The sequence below is a fragment of the Hermetia illucens genome, chromosome 1, assembly GCF_905115235.1.
Source record: "Hermetia illucens chromosome 1, iHerIll2.2.curated.20191125, whole genome shotgun sequence".
Classification (NCBI taxonomy): Eukaryota; Metazoa; Arthropoda; class Insecta; order Diptera; family Stratiomyidae; genus Hermetia; species Hermetia illucens.
In genome coordinates this window covers 38,122,593-38,139,479 of record NC_051849.1, presented here as the reverse complement: position 1 = coordinate 38,139,479, position 16,887 = coordinate 38,122,593, and the positions used below count along the sequence as shown (strand labels likewise).

Genomic DNA, 16,887 nt, shown 5'->3' with positions numbered 1-16,887 from the left:
ATAGTCTAGAAAATTTTGAAATTGGAAATTTGGTTTCCGAAAAAATCGATCTTACTTCCGAAATCATAAAATTGGTTCCTATATGATATTCCCGTCTCCCGTTAGGTTTCTTGTCAGCCACCCAAAGGAAGTACGGCTTTGGTACGACACTGATGATGGACTCCAAGAGCATTACCTCCACAGGTAGGGAACGTCATATACAATAATGTACTTAAAGAGCAACAAGATAGCATTAGTTGCCGTGGCAAAACATTTCAAAGAGTCGAGTTGTGGTCAAATACAGATGGAAATTCGTGGAGCAAAAAGCGTAAACACCGAACACCGAACGCAAACGATGTGCAGGGCTTCTCGTATCTCTGTGGGCGATGTGTTGTCGAACGCTCTTCCGATGTCCACAAAGTGCTATTTCTTTTGTTTCTTGGGTATCGGCTGATGTAGAACACTATCGGTTGATTGTCCTGACCCGTAAAAGTGTTGACGTGGATGTAGGTGATTGCGCATTAGAACGATAGTTTCTTTACCCGAACGATAGTTTCTTTATCGCAAGGCCATACTGCTCTTTACCACCCTTAGAAGAGATTTTAAGACGATTTCTAGCCTTCCTTGGATTAGTGCTGGAGGGTGGATTCAGTGGTTCTCCGTTAATATAGAAAATTCCTAACATTTCAAAAACGATCATTGACCCTTTTTTGTTGTTGTTTTCACATAGGCTTAGTTTTGTTAGTTAGGCTTAGTTTAGTTCTGTATAATTTCACGTTTAGGGCAGAAGTGACCTCCCCCAACACCCATTCCTGAGCTGGCTAGCAAACAGTCGAGCAAGCGCGTGTTGACGGGGTACTTCAGTAGAGTTTGAGTGAACCTTCACGGTTAATTTCGACAACTTTCCTTTTGGGATAGCTCTCCCCGTTAGGTTAACTCCGGCCAACCAGGATGGTCTTTGAATATTGCCCAATCAAAATAGTCATTACACACCTGCGTACTGCACACTCAGCAGGGTTGAACATATTGACAGGAGGACAAGAAGGTACATAACACTTTCCTGGAGTATCAAATGAAAGGAACATTTTGATTCATACTTTTTGACACAGCTCGTAGTTTTGACGTTATTTAAAAAGTAGCCAAGTGGGGTGTCAAAAAATACAAACCTAAAGTGAGGTGCAATTCTTTATCACAATTCTGGAAAAGTTATAGTAATACTCCTAGGTAGAATCAATATGCTATTGCTACCTCAACCCGAATTCGGGGCGCACAATTTTTCGTTAGCAATATCCCCTTCCAAATTTGCGGGTTGCATCTCAAGAAATCCTTCCCTGCCGTTCACTTTATAATCAGTTTCCCGTCCTTCATTTTCAACTAGACATGGGGCTATTATTGGAAGCAGTAGTTGACTATTATATAACAGACCAATAAAGTAGGTCTCAGGTCTCGCTACTACACAATTAGTTCTTGTCTGCCTTTACCTTACTTTCTACAAGTAATTGATTTATAATACGATATGCGTCAAAAAGCTGGAAAGATACACCACATATGTATACGATTGAAATTGATTAGAGTGCACGACTACGTATACTCACTCCATTTATGTTAACTATATGGTCGTTTGGAGTTCAAAGCAGGTTAATTTATTTATCGATTCATATTTAATGAAATTTAGTCTATTCTCAGGAATGCGGTTTGGGGCTGAGTCTATAAATGTTCTGTTTGTGACTTAGCTTGCTGCCAAGGAATTCGATAAAGGTTTGTACTGCAGTAGGTAAGTTAAATAGAAAAATATTTTCTATGTTGCCAAAGAGGGTTGATAACTTATTCTCTGCTTGATTCTCGCTTAAAATATAACTTCCTTACTTTATTTAATATTCGTTTCTCTTAGTTCCTTCTAGGTGGACCTATGCGAAATGTAAATTGATACCCAACATGGAGCATAAAATCTGGAAAACGCCTGCTAAACCTATGCCCCCCTAAATCAATAGCTCTACCAACAAGCTCTATCTTCACCACCACGTGATGATCGCTGGCATTTCTTTCTTAATGGAAAACTACAGATGAAGAAGAAGGACCAATTGGTCCTCCAGGTTGGAGGTTGAGTAGGGCTGACAACCCTACATGGAGAATCGATGGACTCGGCCACGAAAAAGGATCAAAAATCTACGTATTTTCTCATGAAACTTGCGCTCGCCGTACAGCGAAAGAACTACCAAGCAACTATCCAATACCCTGTTATAGTCTAATGCTGATGTCATAACTTACAAGAGGTGCATTGGACGGAGACCGATTTCCTGCCCCTACATCATATATTATAGTGGTCATCCAGTAAACCATGTGCACCGGGTAGGTTATCTGCGGAGTGGGGGAGGTTTACGCCCCTCAAAATGAGACCAGGCAATGGAACGAACCTTGAAGCCTACTCCAGGTATAATATCAAAATCATACTTGGATTGGACTGGGTATAATAGCCAACTAAGGATGGAAAACTAAAGCGGATTATCCAACTAACACTGTCGCATGGTTGTTTCAAGTGCCTTGTTTGCGCAGAAAGGGGTCTACAAACAAACATTAGCCACTTTCAACTAAATTGACTATGTGCTAAGCAAAAGCAGTCCGTGTAATCCATTGTTTGAAAACCATAAGTCGGCAGGTACTGATGGAATTACAACTACACCAAGTGTTTCAACAACTGATATTCAAAGTAGGACAGCGAATCAACGCCTGACGGTTGGCAACGAGGCATTATCCGTCTCATATAGAAAAAGAGGGTTATGGCCCGGATTATATTATATATATCAAGTTGCTGAGTACCATCTATAAAATATTTTGTGCTATCATCATAGGCCGGATAGTCCTATACGCCCATACCAAAGGGGCTTCTGTCAATGCAAATCAGCAACGGATCAGCGATGGAAATGCTGTTGGAATATGGCCGTCAGTTACGTTATCTTTACGACGACTTTGAGGCTGCCCGGATAAAACTGTACACGACCATGAAAGAATTCGGTACCCCGAACAAGTTGGATAGACTGACTAGGCTGATCCTGACCAAAGTACAAGGCCAGATAAAAACAAGTTCACTCTTAAGACCATTCACCGAGGTATACAATCTATCTTCATCCTAATCGTGCAGGTGGTGCCAGATCTTGGGCTGCATGGTAGCAACGTCAGCACCAAAAACCAACCATCTACCAACATCAAATCGCACTGTTCAAACGAGAAAAATTAAGATAGGGGACTACAATTTTGAGATAGTTGATAATTTCTCCTATCTAGGGTCGAAAATTACAAGCGATACTAACTACAATGCTAAAATCCGCGCGCGGTTATTGATAGCCAACAAAGCCTCTTTCAGCTCACAAAACCTATTCCGCTCGAAACGTCTCCCATAAGGTCAAAGCTTTTACTGTACAAGATAATGAGCGTACCAATTCTCATGTATTCCTCGGAAACTTGCATTCTCAGCAAGAAAAATTGGGAACTCTTAGCCGTGCACGAGAGAACAATCCTTCCACAAATTGTTGACCCCCTATATGAGGATGGACGATTCCATAGCCTAAATAACGATGAAATTTATGAGCGATACAACGATCGGCAGTTTATGGATAAAATTCGGCCCAATAGGCTACGGTGAGCAGGCCATTTAATCCCTGTCGGTGACGATGATCCCACTCGGCAAGTTTATAAGGGCAGGCCCTTCCTGGAGCGAGACCAGGATGACACACGGCTTTTGGGAATATCGGATTGGTGGACCTCTGCGCAAAACAAGAATGTCTGATGTTCCTTACTAAGGCAGGCCTAGATCGGATACCGACTGTTGCACCGTTGATGACGATGATTCATTATTTATTTATTAGTGCTAAGTATTTTACTAGCGTATTTTGTCTGGTCCTGCCAGCAGAATATACAAGATTGTTTTTTTGCAGGTCTTCATTATATAGCTTCCAGCTCCGCATCCCCTGCATAGCCGGTAGCAATTCTCATTTACCCCATTGGTTTTTCGAATATTTTGTAATCATCGCCTATTCGTGGATAAGACAAGCCTCCCAGCTTATTTTTATCCTTTCTGCTTCCAAAACCTCTTTTGCACCCTCTCCTGAAAGAACAAGTGCTGCAGTTTGAGTCCTTGCTTCATAGCTTTTGACAATTTCATCAATATCGTTGCATTCAATGGTAATTCGGTAGGTTAGTGTTCTATCTGCATGCACGCCCAGGGCTTCGCCGATGTTCCTTCTGCAATCAACTGGCTTTTCTTCTATTTCCCTGAGTTTACGTAACATGACCCCATTTTGTGTCTCTCTAATTAACGTCTTTATTCTGCTGAAAGTCTGCTTTCTCTCTGAACATACTGAATCAGGATGTCGTTTACCAGGAGTTATTCCTTCGAAACGCTTCCGTGCCTTCTCATCGGTTAGTTTGTATAGGTCAATAATATTTTCAATTGCATCCTTTATCGGTTGAGTAAAGGGACGTTTTTCTCATAGATTGCACCCCTACTTTCCAAAGTTGCTTCCTTCCGGGACAGAATTTACAGTGACTTTTAAGGCCCGTATTCTTTGGCATTCTGTTGTGATCTTACGTTCGGTGGTCTCGGAATTTTTAAACTCCTATCAACTTACGGGAATCTCTCCTGGACCGCGTGTAGTTGCTCATAAAAAGTATCCTTCTCCACTATATCGGAGAGGCTAAAAAGCAAGTAAAGATCATCTGTCGCTCACTGAGAAAGTGTATATAAAATGGTTCAGCTGCAGGGTCAGGTCGCATGACTTGTTCTCTTCATGCTTTAGATGTCTGAGGTTCCACCATAGGGTAGTTGATGAAGTTCATTACCTGAAGTGTCCGTATCGCAGGCTTCCGCCTGGGCATATGCTCAGGTCGATACTGTGCCCGATTTACGAGGATGCTGAAGTTTCACTGCGACAGGGAAGCTGCTTTGTTGAAGATCTTCGCCAGCAGATGCGCGAGCGTTGCATTGGCGTCGTGCTATTGCAGGAACCCGGGGAAATCAATGGCTGCATCAAGGGTTTTCCCGCTGACATGCGGGTGTCTGTGTTCTCACTAAGGAGTGGGGCGTATACGTCTCAATCACAGGACCTTTGGGACCGTGGTCTTGCGTAAGTCTGCACTTTTCACTAACAAACGAACCGGAGCAGTATATTGGGTGCCTGGTGGCTCCGCATCTTCGCGGAACACTGTTGATCCTGGGTATGAATGCGAATGCGGTCTGCTCTAAATGGCCCAGAAAGAATGCCCAACATAAATCATGGAACCGTGGTATACGTAGGACAGAAGTATTGTTTTGTCTGAAACGTTCTTAAAGCATGTAAATGTTACTACCCCACATACGGCGATTCGTTGAAAGACGCCTGATTGTAGCTGGGTGGAATATGTTGCTCAGATGGAGGAGTTAGCCAGCCGCTCTCATCTTTGTGAGTATATCTCTTGTCAGTGGATGAGAACGTTGAAATGTTGAATGAGTGTGTTGTGGAAGCCCAAACAAGTACCTCCGAAGCATCTCACGTATTGGATGAATGCTTTTCGCAGAAAGCAGATGGAAGTCCGTTGCCTGAGGAAGAGATTCCAAAGGGTGCGCCGTCAATGTGATGTTTATCCCCTTATTACTCGCTTATAGGCGAGTTGTGTCGTGATATTATATAAAGAGATGTTCGTCGGTGGCAGTATTTCAGAATGCAGGGAAGTTGACCTCCCGAAAACAAAAGCATACAAACACAGGACATGAGTCAGATGGCTTTGCAAATCTCGCCAGTCATCCCATCCGAGCTAGGTTACTTCCGATACCTGAGCCTCGGCATGCTCCGCTCGAACTCGCAATACTAAAGAGAAGGAATTTCTTCTCCCCTCGGTCCTTCAGCTCGATTGCCAGGAGATACCGAAGGCTCCGATCTCGGAAACAGTTTACCCAGAAAAGCAGAAACAATATGACGCCATGTTAACATAGGCTCTTCGTTCATGTTTCATGTTGCAAAGTCATGGTAGACTCTATCTCAAGGGACACCATTGCAAGTTGTTAAATACAGGGTGCGGCAGCATAACTTCCTTTTTTTAAAACTCAATAAAAACTATTGTATGCATCGGAAAATATTTATTTATTTTTTATAATGTTACATTGTTTTGAAGATCAAATCTGTGTAGGTGACGTCCCCCATTCTCCATACATTACGTAAACCGATTACTGGCGTTTGTCATGACTCTTGTTAGCATAGCAGGTGTTATGTTGGCAATTTCTTCCTGGATGTTGGTCTTCAAATCTTGTAGGGTTCTTGGACGGTTCACATAAACACGGGATTTCAAGAACTCCATAGAAAAAATCACAAGGGGACAGACCGGGAGAGCGTGCCGGCCATTCCAAATCGCTTCTAATTGAGATAAGGCGCTCTGGAAAGTGTTCCCTCAAAACAGCCATCGATGCTCTTGAAGTGTGTGTTGTTGCACCGTCTTGTTGGAACCAAGTGTCCCCCAAATCCAAATTTTCTAGCCGTGGGAAGAAAAAATTCTGTAGCATGTTTACATACCGGTCCGAATTCACTGTCACTGTAACCTCATTTTCCTCAAAAAACCAGGGACCAATAATTCCGGCTGAGGAAATTGCACACCACTCTGTGACTTTCGGTGAATGCAGAGGCTTTTGATGCAATTCTCGAGGGTTGGTGTCAGCCCAGTAGCGCATGTTTTGTTTGTTAACCGACCCACACAAATGAAAATGAGCTTCATCGCTAAAAAAAACAATAGCACCCTCGGGAACGACATCAAGAAGAAGCTTACACGCGCTCATCCGAGAATTGAAGTCACGTTCTGAAAGTTCCTGCACTATCACCATCTTATAGGGATGAAAATGAATATCATCACGAAGAATTCTTCCCACAGAACGATGGGATAGTCCAAGGGCAGATGCGTGTTTGCGCGCAGAACGCCGTGGCGATCGCAACATTGACGCTCTCACTGCTTCAATGTTCTCAGGTGATCTAACGGGCCGAGGGACTCCAGTTCTTCCTTTAGTCGCACTTGCAGTTTGTCTGAATGTAGTGACCCATGTAACAATTGATTTGCGGTCTGGAACGGGAGCCACCGGGGCTAAATTAAAGCGATTCCGAAATGCACGCTGTGTTGCAATAACCGAACATCCGCTTGAAAAGTAAACCTCAACGGCAAAGGCACGCTCCTCACTATTCGAACGCATGATGGCGACTGAACCGTGTCGGGACAAAACTTTATAGTATCCCCTCTTGAACGAGACCACTAGCGCTCCGCTATGACATCAACTAACTGAGTGGCGCGCATTTTAAAAAAGGAAGTTATGCTGCCGCACCCTGTAGAAGTGTTCAGTCAGGGTTGTCTTCTTTGTGGGGCAGATTCGGAGAACTGGTTTTATGTCCTCTGTGTCTATCCAAAGTATTGTGACATCCGCAATCTAGACGACATGAATGTTCAGGCGTGCTGCCTTCTTCGACTCTGCTTCAGCTGCAATATGATGGGCAAATTGTCATAGCGGCCATGGTGGATATCCAGCAGTTCTTTGTGTTTTGTATTGGGTTGTCTTATGATCTCTTATCTGTTATATTGTACTGCTGATCCCGCATTCAGTATAAATCAGTACCGTTTTGCCAGTCATTGCGGGATTCTGATTGTGATGCCCACGTATTCGAGGAGGACGATCAGACCCGAGAGACCTGAAATATCTCTTACCTCACCGAAGATTATCTAGAACCATGGGGACCGGAGAATTCCTGGAGAATGTGTTCTCGGTTCGATTATTTGCATTTATCCCCCTTGTAGAAGTTTCATGGCGGTTGTGCCTCTATAGTGGCAGAGTTCCTCTGGGGCTCAAGCTTGGAATTGTGCTGTACAACGGGAGGGCCGTACCCCTTAATTGCAGCAGAAGTGTTAGATAGGCCTCCCCTCCACTGGTATGAATACTGAGTATAAACCCAAACCGCTGTGCCAGTCACGGCGGAGTGATTGAGAGAACCGGGTGATTATGCCTACACAGCAGGTACTATATCGGATATCTCCGTTGATATTTAACACTGCACAGTTGTGATGATCCTTGATGTAGACCGGAGTCTTGCAGTCAATATCTTGTTAGAAACCAGCTCTCAGATCATAGGATCATGCTTTGGGGTAGCTGCCTGCAACAGCCTGATACAGGATTCACGTCTACAACCACTGACACAAAGTACAATATCAAAGTGCTGCAAGAAGGAAAGGAGTGTCTGCAGAATCTCACCATCCCCTTTCACTTAGGTCCAAAATGGGTGGCCGATTTCGGCGGAATTTTCGCTCAAGTTTGGGTATGCGAATATTCTGGAGTCCTTCGACCAAGCTTGCGCGCATTCCAGAAATCAATTAATGTTCTTTTATGATTGTCAAAGATCGGTATGGTGAGGACAGTCCACATCCAGGGCGTTATTTTGTGAGGAGAGAATTTTGAAATTTAACATTTTACGATAAACAGAAAATACTTCGAGTGTATTCTGATATCGCAACTCAATTGGAATGGATATCATTTCAATATTCTAAAGTAACAGAAAACTATAGCTCTTAGCCCATATTGGAATTTTGATACAGTAATTTCACAACTTGGTGAATAAAGAATTTTTTTCTGCTTCTAGAAAAACTTAGCCTTTGTCAACTGGCCATCCCTTTAGGTACAAAATCAAACCAGTCTATTCTGATTTATGAGAAGAATTCGCCGCACCAGCGTAACAACATACTTCCTTGGACATAAGCCTTCCCAAACTTCTTGAGAGGCTCCTCCTCACCGAAGTTTCATGTTCCCAAATTAATTCTCTTGCACTTGTGCTCTACTCTCCTGCACATTTCCATTTATTGTCATTTCACACTTGAAGGACTTAAGTCTAAACTCACATCAATATTTACATATTCAAGGATACTTACCGACATTAGATATTCCACTAGTATCTATAAATACAATGTTCTATGTAGATATGTGTCGTGAAAGCATGCATCCTAGTGTTCACAGGTCTAGTGGAAATGATGTCCCCGGAAATGAAGGTGTATTCTAAGATGAGGTTCTCTACGACATATATATCCTTGTCCTACACTAATATTGATACGAACACTATGCAAAAATATCGAGGGCTACTTTTGTTTACAACAATATGCACAGTCAGGTCCTTGTATAGAAATATGTTATGAAAAATAGTTCACAGGATTCAAAGCAGGGAAGGCACACATATAAACACGGGTTTCTTCGAGTATACCTAATTTTAGTAAGTTTAAGTAAAACGTTACAAAGATGTGTAAATGCTTCCAACAATAAATCCACTACCTACATTGGAACTAATAAAGGACTCCAATGAATATTAGTCACACCGAAAGCACTAAAGGACTCCTAACAGTCCTTCCAACTGAAAATACCTAAGAACACGAGTCGAGACAAACGCTCTCTATTGAAAATTTAATAAGCACTTGATTCACATTCAAATCACATTCACGTCTTACAGATTGGTTGCCATTAGGTTTTCCCGACATTTCTACAAGTGGCGTTCTGGCAGTTACAGGATAATTTATTTTTATGCCAATTTCCTCGCATACCTTTTTCGTTTATTACGCAGTTTTCACATGATAAATCCTCACAAGGTTCCACTAGAATTTTTCACAACGCGCCGCGTATCTTCTCCGACTTGTATTCGAACACACAAAACCGGATCCCGAAAAAAGGAAACCGTATCGTGCTTTCATCGGCGTCCTTTCACAAAATGTGAATAACTCTCGTTGCTCGGCAATGTGCTATTCCGAGTTTTTCCTTGTGCTTTTCTTTTCCGTTGCGACGAGCGCCTGATGTTCGTCAGTCGGCCTCAAAGGTTCCAACCAAAGAATTCGACGAACAAAACCGAAAAGTTCCACACAGTGTGTGCACCACACGTTTTCCTTTTCAACGAAGGATGCTGCTCACTCAAACCCGCCAGGCGAAGGATATGTGCAAAAGTCCGCCACCTGCAAGGATAACCGAATGGGCGAGTGGGTGGTAGGTGGTGGGTGGCTTGCAAAGACTCGCGGAACGACGAAAGCAGAGCTGCCTCGAACATGCATTCTCATATACAAGGCAAGGATACTCGTACATGGATAGGACACAACACCATTTAAAGCTCCTCTCCCACACATTGCACAATAATAAAGGCAAGCTGATTTAATGCAACCGCATCCAGCCGGGGGTTCTTCGGAACCGTGCCAGGCAACGAGCGCAAGGAACGCGGAAGGGTAGTGAATGAGGGTTCAGGAAATTCTTCCTCGAATTGCGTTCTGTTTCCCGCGCGCGAAGTTTTCGCTTATTATCAAGCCAGGCATGTCGATATTTTGTTGGTAAACACACAACTAGGCCAAAGGGACCGGAATGAAATATCTTTGGAAAATGTTTGGCTTTCTGTTCAAATCTTCCCGTGGGGACAACTTCATGTGGATGCAGAACACTTCATTTTTGATGAAATGTAGAGCAGGCATCGTATTATCTCCAAACGCGATGGGGGTGGATAAGCAGCTCTGAACATAGGTATGTATCACCAGCACATCTACTCAGTTCTCTTTGTCCCATTGGGTCGACATTTAAGGACTCAATTTTAAATGATGACCCATGGGAGGCAATCAGTGGAACTGCTATGTCATCCACATTCTATAGCGCCTGTATCAGATACATATTCTGTTCACCATTCCGGAATATGCGAGCCTTTCCAATGCCCCCACCCGCTCAATCTATCCTAGGCTAACCTACGTCCACCATTACTAATTCCTTTTTTCTCCCTTCATCAAAGAATCCGAACAAACATGCCTCCCTCGATTTGGCCAAAATTGAAAACAAAAGCCGATGCAATTGCAAAACCATCATTGTTACCGCAGGTACACAAACAATCCAAGCTGTTTCATTATATCAAACACTCGAGGAGAGCGTTCAAAGCGAGCTGGCATTGTAAAATTTTCAAAAAATAAACACCCACACAGCAACAGAACCATTTATTCTGCTCTGTTGTTTGGAGTCGAGCAAGCCACCATCTTTTCCTCCCCCTCGTATCCACTACACATTCGCATATCTACATTACGCATAATATCTTGGTCAGCCTTTCATCCGCGGAATGACAAAACATCCCCCGAGAGATGTATGAAGTGTCTAGCCACCGGCAGGCATTATCATTTGTCGTTGTCATGTGCTGGTGGGGGATGAGGGTGGTAGAAAAGCCGGAAAGTGACATCCCGAAATACAGTCTACTTCCATCCCTTACTTCGCTACGCCCGTTACTAACATTACCGAAAAAAATATACACGAGTTTCAGGGTTAAAAGCGATTGCCTTGAACTCCCAGCGACCGAGGGGATGTAATATTTCAAGGATGCAGTAGCCGTTGTAAGCTTGCACCTAGGAAGTCCACAGCGAACACTACGGCACTACGCCACTGGTTTAGTAGTCTAATGATAGCAAATCAACGAACATAAAAGGCGCACATGTTTGGAAAGTCACAACCCCCACTGTTTGGTGCCCCACTTGGCCGGATTGTTTGGGGTTTTAAGGGTTGCCGATAGATGTAGATATTCAGTTGTTCAAAAAATGCTAGCCTTGTGCATTTACTATTTAGCTGATTCTCTAGCTGCATTTAATAGGTCTAAGCTTGACTAGGACTTACTCATCTTCGCTTTGAAACACCCCATTGAGCACCAATGTTACGAAGTAAACACAGGATCAGAAAAGATTCCGCTGCCCAGCAGTTTCCCTTTTTTCTCCCGAACTTCCCTTTTAGATTTCTGAGTTTACATATTTTCATCTAGCTTTTCTTTATTTTTTTAACTTGAAAAGAACTAATGAGACAATTTATTTCATACCCCACATGAGCATGTCCTGGAAAACCAATGTTGGACCTCCGCCCGCATGTATTGGGATCCTCGGAAAATTCCTTTTTTGGGTTAGGAAGGTGAAATGCATTTACGGACTTCTGTTCTGATACAGTGTGCACCCTGTTGCCTCTCAAATACTATTATCGAAACGTTTGACATATAGCGTAGGGCTAGGTCTACCCAGCTTAGGACCACATAATCCGTGGTTCTACTGTATCGCATCTTCTATCCATCCATCCTTTTCACCTTAAAAATTTATTAGGAGGAGCAATATGTCAGCCGACTCCATATGTCCCCACTTTGTAACACGGCCTCCAATAAATTGTCCAGAAATATTTGACCTCTTCTGACAAAGAGACATTGGCAATGGCGCGGCAACTTTCTAGAGAAGAAAAAAGTAAGGCAAACATCTTCTTCGGCCTCTTTGATCAATCTTGCCTTCGCTAAACCCCAGTGATACGTCTCTACTGGCTTATACGATTAACCTACCCTTCAATTCGCTCCCACAAGATTGTTGTCATGCACTGAAATTGCGAGTTGTGTCCTCATGAATAACCATTTTCTAGTCTTTGTCACCTGTTCTAAGGTATGCGCCAAATACCAACGCTCCTCAATGTACAGGACGATCAGAATAGCTCCTGCTACCCCCTACGACGCTAGCTCCAAAACAGCGCTACCCGCAAAACTCGGCTTTGTTGAACTTAGGTACATGCGCTGGCCATACACCAAACCACTGAGGGCAGCAGTCCACCCTTTAGAGCCATAAAGAAGGGTGGATTGCCGGCTAATCGCAAACATTCCAGGTGTAGCCTTATCCAAGTCTTCAGACTAGTCAATATACCAAAGTCTTTAACCAACCATGATCTAGACAACTTGTACAAGGACGACTGTAGGAATTCTACCTTTGGTCGCGACAATTCCTCCATTTTTCTGCAGAGGTATAAACAATCTTTTCTCCATTATCTATCTAAAGGCTCGAAGCATTCTTATTCCCAATGTCTGCTGGGCTTATTCGACTGCCCAATTCCCGCATCAATATATGCGTATCCGAAGAAATGCGGTTCGTCGGGCGTCTTGAGTCGCAGAAGAATGTCATACGATGCGTTTCAGAAGTCCGGACTATTCTTAGAAGTCAAAGACGTGATCTTTATTCTCCGCTGCCATTCGAAATATTGTAGAGTAGGGTGCGGTCCCTTAGCTAGTCAGAGCACGACAATCCAACGATACATTACAGAACTAGAATACACTGTAGGAGGCAATATGGTCAACATTTTGCTCGCAAGTGATAAATACTATGACTTGACTCAGGTACACATTCACAGATGAGCAGACTGGTATATGACATTTGTACCGCGACCTTCCGCCACAGCAGCCTTGCCCTCTAACCACTGAGCCATCTGGACACTGGTCCCTTAGTTATTCCTTCAATATCTCAAGTTCAACCTTACGAGCAGCACTACCCTTTGGCAGCTCGTCTGACCGTTTCGACCACTTTCTTAATCGCATCAATTGCAGACCACTCCGCTATAAAACCATATTGGTTCGGCAACAGGTTTCCCACAACACAAATCGTATCAGACAGTTTTGGTTTAAGAAAGTTCTCGTGCAGCTTTCCCGATGCGACCAACATACTGCTAAAGTCAAATCAGGATTTCCTTCTTTCTGCATCTTTGCTTATCAACAGGAACGACGCAACCATCTAACCCGCACTGAATACTTACCCCTCCGATGTATTTTTGTCTCTCATGGACAATACTGCCTCATCCAGTTGTTTGATATAAAACAGTCGGCAGTATATCTCTCCTCTTCGGTAGCGGCGGCTGAATCGGGTGGATAGGAAAAAAATCCCGCACGATGTCCTTTATTTTAGTTCCTTCCACAAAATAGGCTGATCGATGAACCTGAGTCCTGGGTCCTTGTTAACCACCATCTCCTGCCTACTGTTTCCTGTGGATAATGAAGTTCATTTTTCGTCATTTGTTATTCTGAGAATGCGATCCTTTCGCACTAAGCCATTATAGCTGAGATGGTAAGGCTTATCAGTCAGTTCACTAGTTATTCAGGGCCGGCTCGTTTATACGCATTCGGATCTCATCTTTGGCGCCAGGTTTCACCGGCATTAGCTTGTTCGATGTGAGGTTCGCTGCCAGCGAACCCAGAAGAAACCAGCTCCCTAGTCATTTGTAGGGTTATGATATCTCGAATCCTGATAGCAACAATGGAACACTAGAATGGTGAGTCCTTATCTCAATAGTGCTCGCTGATGAGCTACAAGTCAGCAATTCTCTCTCGTACCATCTACCCTATCAATTTTTGGGAAAGTGCAATCCTATGCATATTCACAGTAGAAGATCTTGCTCAGTGCTTTTAGGATAACATCGAGTATAGCCGCGTTTGTCATCTCCCTATAGATTTTCCAGCGAAGAAAAAATACATCCGACAAGATTGCGTTTATTCGGAAAGCCGCTATGAAATAATCGTGCAACGCAACAGAAATGACGACACAGCTTCTAAAAGGCAGCGGGAATCATGTGGCTATCCAGTATATTCAAAAATAGGTTAATCGAAAGCATACATGAATAAATTACCATTGGTAATTTGCTCCGGAACACGGCGGTTAGAGGTAGTCGTTGCATACAATTTCAGTTGAATGATTCTCCAAAAAAATGTTGATGTTCGGTAACACCTGGAGACCGAAACGCGTAATGTTTTATTATGCAAAGCTGAAAGAGAAGAAAAGCTATCCCACCTTCCACACGACGATCGGCGTCATCCATTGCTCCATTGCAGATCACACGAACAACAGTGGGTCCGGGAACAAATGCCACAACATCATCTGCATAACCAACCAGTCGCAACTCTTCTGACATGTCGAACCTTAACAAATTACTAGGAAGCGTTCCAAAAGTCCGGCCCTAGGATGGATCCCTGTGCTACCTCCGACGTGATCTCCATCCTCCTCTGGCCCTCTAGCGTCTCATAGAGCAGGGAGCAATCAGCGAGTTTACTCCTGATGACCTTTTCGAACACTTTCCCAGGCGTGTCAAACAAATGTTCGGTATGCAAAGGGCGGCTCAGGGTCTCCTTTGCTGATTAGCGCGAACCTCGCCACCATGCAGCAACAAGGACAAATATCCTCTTTCAGGTAAGTGTTGAATGCGCCAAGCACCAAATCTGTCCGTTGGTGTAACGCCAGTTTATATACTTCCGCCGGGATACCATTAGGACTATCTCTTCGGGCTTTTTCGCAGTGAAATGCGGGCAGTCTTCGACGTCGTATGGGTGTCTGAGGAATAAAGCCCGTGAAATACAATTCATCTGGTTGGTAGTAAGTATGCAGAGTTTTCGTAAAACCTTCTTAGTGGCAAATTTATAATCGAGTCCACACGGATTATCTATTTGACTAGGTCCTGCCATCCGTCAACTATGATTTTGTTTTTTTTCACGCTGTGGAGGCTAAGTTCAGCTGAAGTGTGCTCTGACATTGTAGCGCATGCCTCTTCCGGACGGCAATTTCCTTCTTGAGTCGGAAATTTCCTCTGCCCACCAATGCAGGCTTATCACGACTGGGTTCATCACAAGGGGAAATCGTGCTGTTGCAAATAACATTAATGTCCTTTGAAACTCATGACCCGAGTGTCGCGATCAAAAAGGAAAAGCCACGACGGATCACATCCTGGACCATTATTTCTCCTGCCTCAAATGTTTAATGAACCATGGCCTCTGAGGTTCCCACCCTTCCTTGACAAGGATGGTCTTATGACCACCTTCATTTACATTTTAATTATTACAACCCATACAATTTCGATTTTCCCACTGTTAAGGAATTTCCTCGCGTGCTGCTCAGCAACTTCTACCACAAAAAGTTTTCGGCCTCGAGAATTCGCAAAGGTGATATCTATCCAGACATTAAATGCCTCTAGACTTTCACGCTACTTCGATCTTTTCTATTACATCCTGAGAGAGATTTCCAGAGAGCATGTGGGTTCTAGGTTAGAAACCAGAGCCTTTTCTCCCAGTATCCCCTTAACTGCTTCACAGAACGTAGTTAAGGTTGACGTTGCTAAATGTGTTAGGTGCGCCTGTGACAATCAGCATCAGCACGATGTGACCCTGAGAAGGACAATACCGAACAAAAGAAGTCCTCGGTATGCTTGTAGTGAGTGCCTACACAAATTTAAATGTCTCCCTGATCGTTCCGGCAGTGATGGTATTTCGAACCTAGAGTAAAGAATGGCATATATTATTTATAGATAGAACAAACGATCTTGAAGAAACTCTAAATAGAACAGTAAACTACAGGATTGCATCCATCCAACCTACGGTTTAAAAGATTACTGATACTCGTGATTACCTCAACGGCAGAAGGGAGACTTAACGCAAGTGAGCTAGATCCTCAGAAAGATGTAACACCTTGCAACGGTTCCACAAGAAAAAGGAAGAAATAAGGAAGAACTTTAATAGGTAGAAATTCCAGATACGGGCGAATTTGGCCAACATCTTCTGCAGAATCGATCTCTGGTAAAAAATACTACGAGTTTACCCGGCAATTGGAAGGATCCTTAAAAGCATCAACGATCTCTCTGGCAACCACAAGTACATAGTAATTACACCACTGTTATAAGGGTGAAAGCATGGCGATGCGGGATATAGATTACGTAGAGATCAGAGAGTTCAGTTAGATAAAATTAATGCATCAAATCGGGGAGGGTCCGAGAAAAAAGCAACTACTTTGTGAAATATTTTCCTGCACATAAAACACCTAGCTGGGAACATCAAGTATAGAGGTGCTTAAAGAAGGCCTATGTGAGGCAACCCGATTTGCCAGTTCAGAGCCAAATGGGTTGAAGAGAACCGACAGACTCAGCAACTTGTTGTTAGACGATATGGGTGGTTATGCTCGGCAATGCACTTCATCATCATCATCAACGGTGCAATAACCGATATCCGCTCTAGACCTGCCTTAGTAAGGGAACTCCAGACATATCGGTTTTGCGCCGAGGTCCACCAATTCGATATCCCTAAAAGCTGTCTGGCGTCC

At 43.5% G+C, this 16,887-nt stretch overlaps 2 protein-coding genes across 5 annotated transcripts in view; one reads left to right on the top strand and one right to left on the bottom strand.

Annotated features, from left to right (window-relative positions):
* The window catches only part of LOC119646603 (endoplasmic reticulum aminopeptidase 2), a 110,005-nt gene extending 100,181 nt beyond the window's left edge, over nt 1-9,824 (bottom strand). Inside the window, exon 1 of one of the 4 annotated variants that reach the window (XM_038047099.1) lies at nt 8,902-9,824. The gene's annotated coding sequence lies outside the window, so the exon portion shown is untranslated. The remainder of the gene's footprint in view (nt 1-8,901) is intronic. The other 3 variants (XM_038047100.1, XM_038047101.1, XM_038047102.1) reach the window with 3 other exon arrangements.
* LOC119647126 overlaps nt 5,452-16,887 on the top strand; it is a 36,863-nt gene continuing 25,427 nt past the window's right edge. The window contains exon 1 of the mRNA XM_038047913.1: nt 5,452-5,572. Coding sequence (XP_037903841.1) covers nt 5,452-5,572 — 121 coding nt within the window. The remainder of the gene's footprint in view (nt 5,573-16,887) is intronic.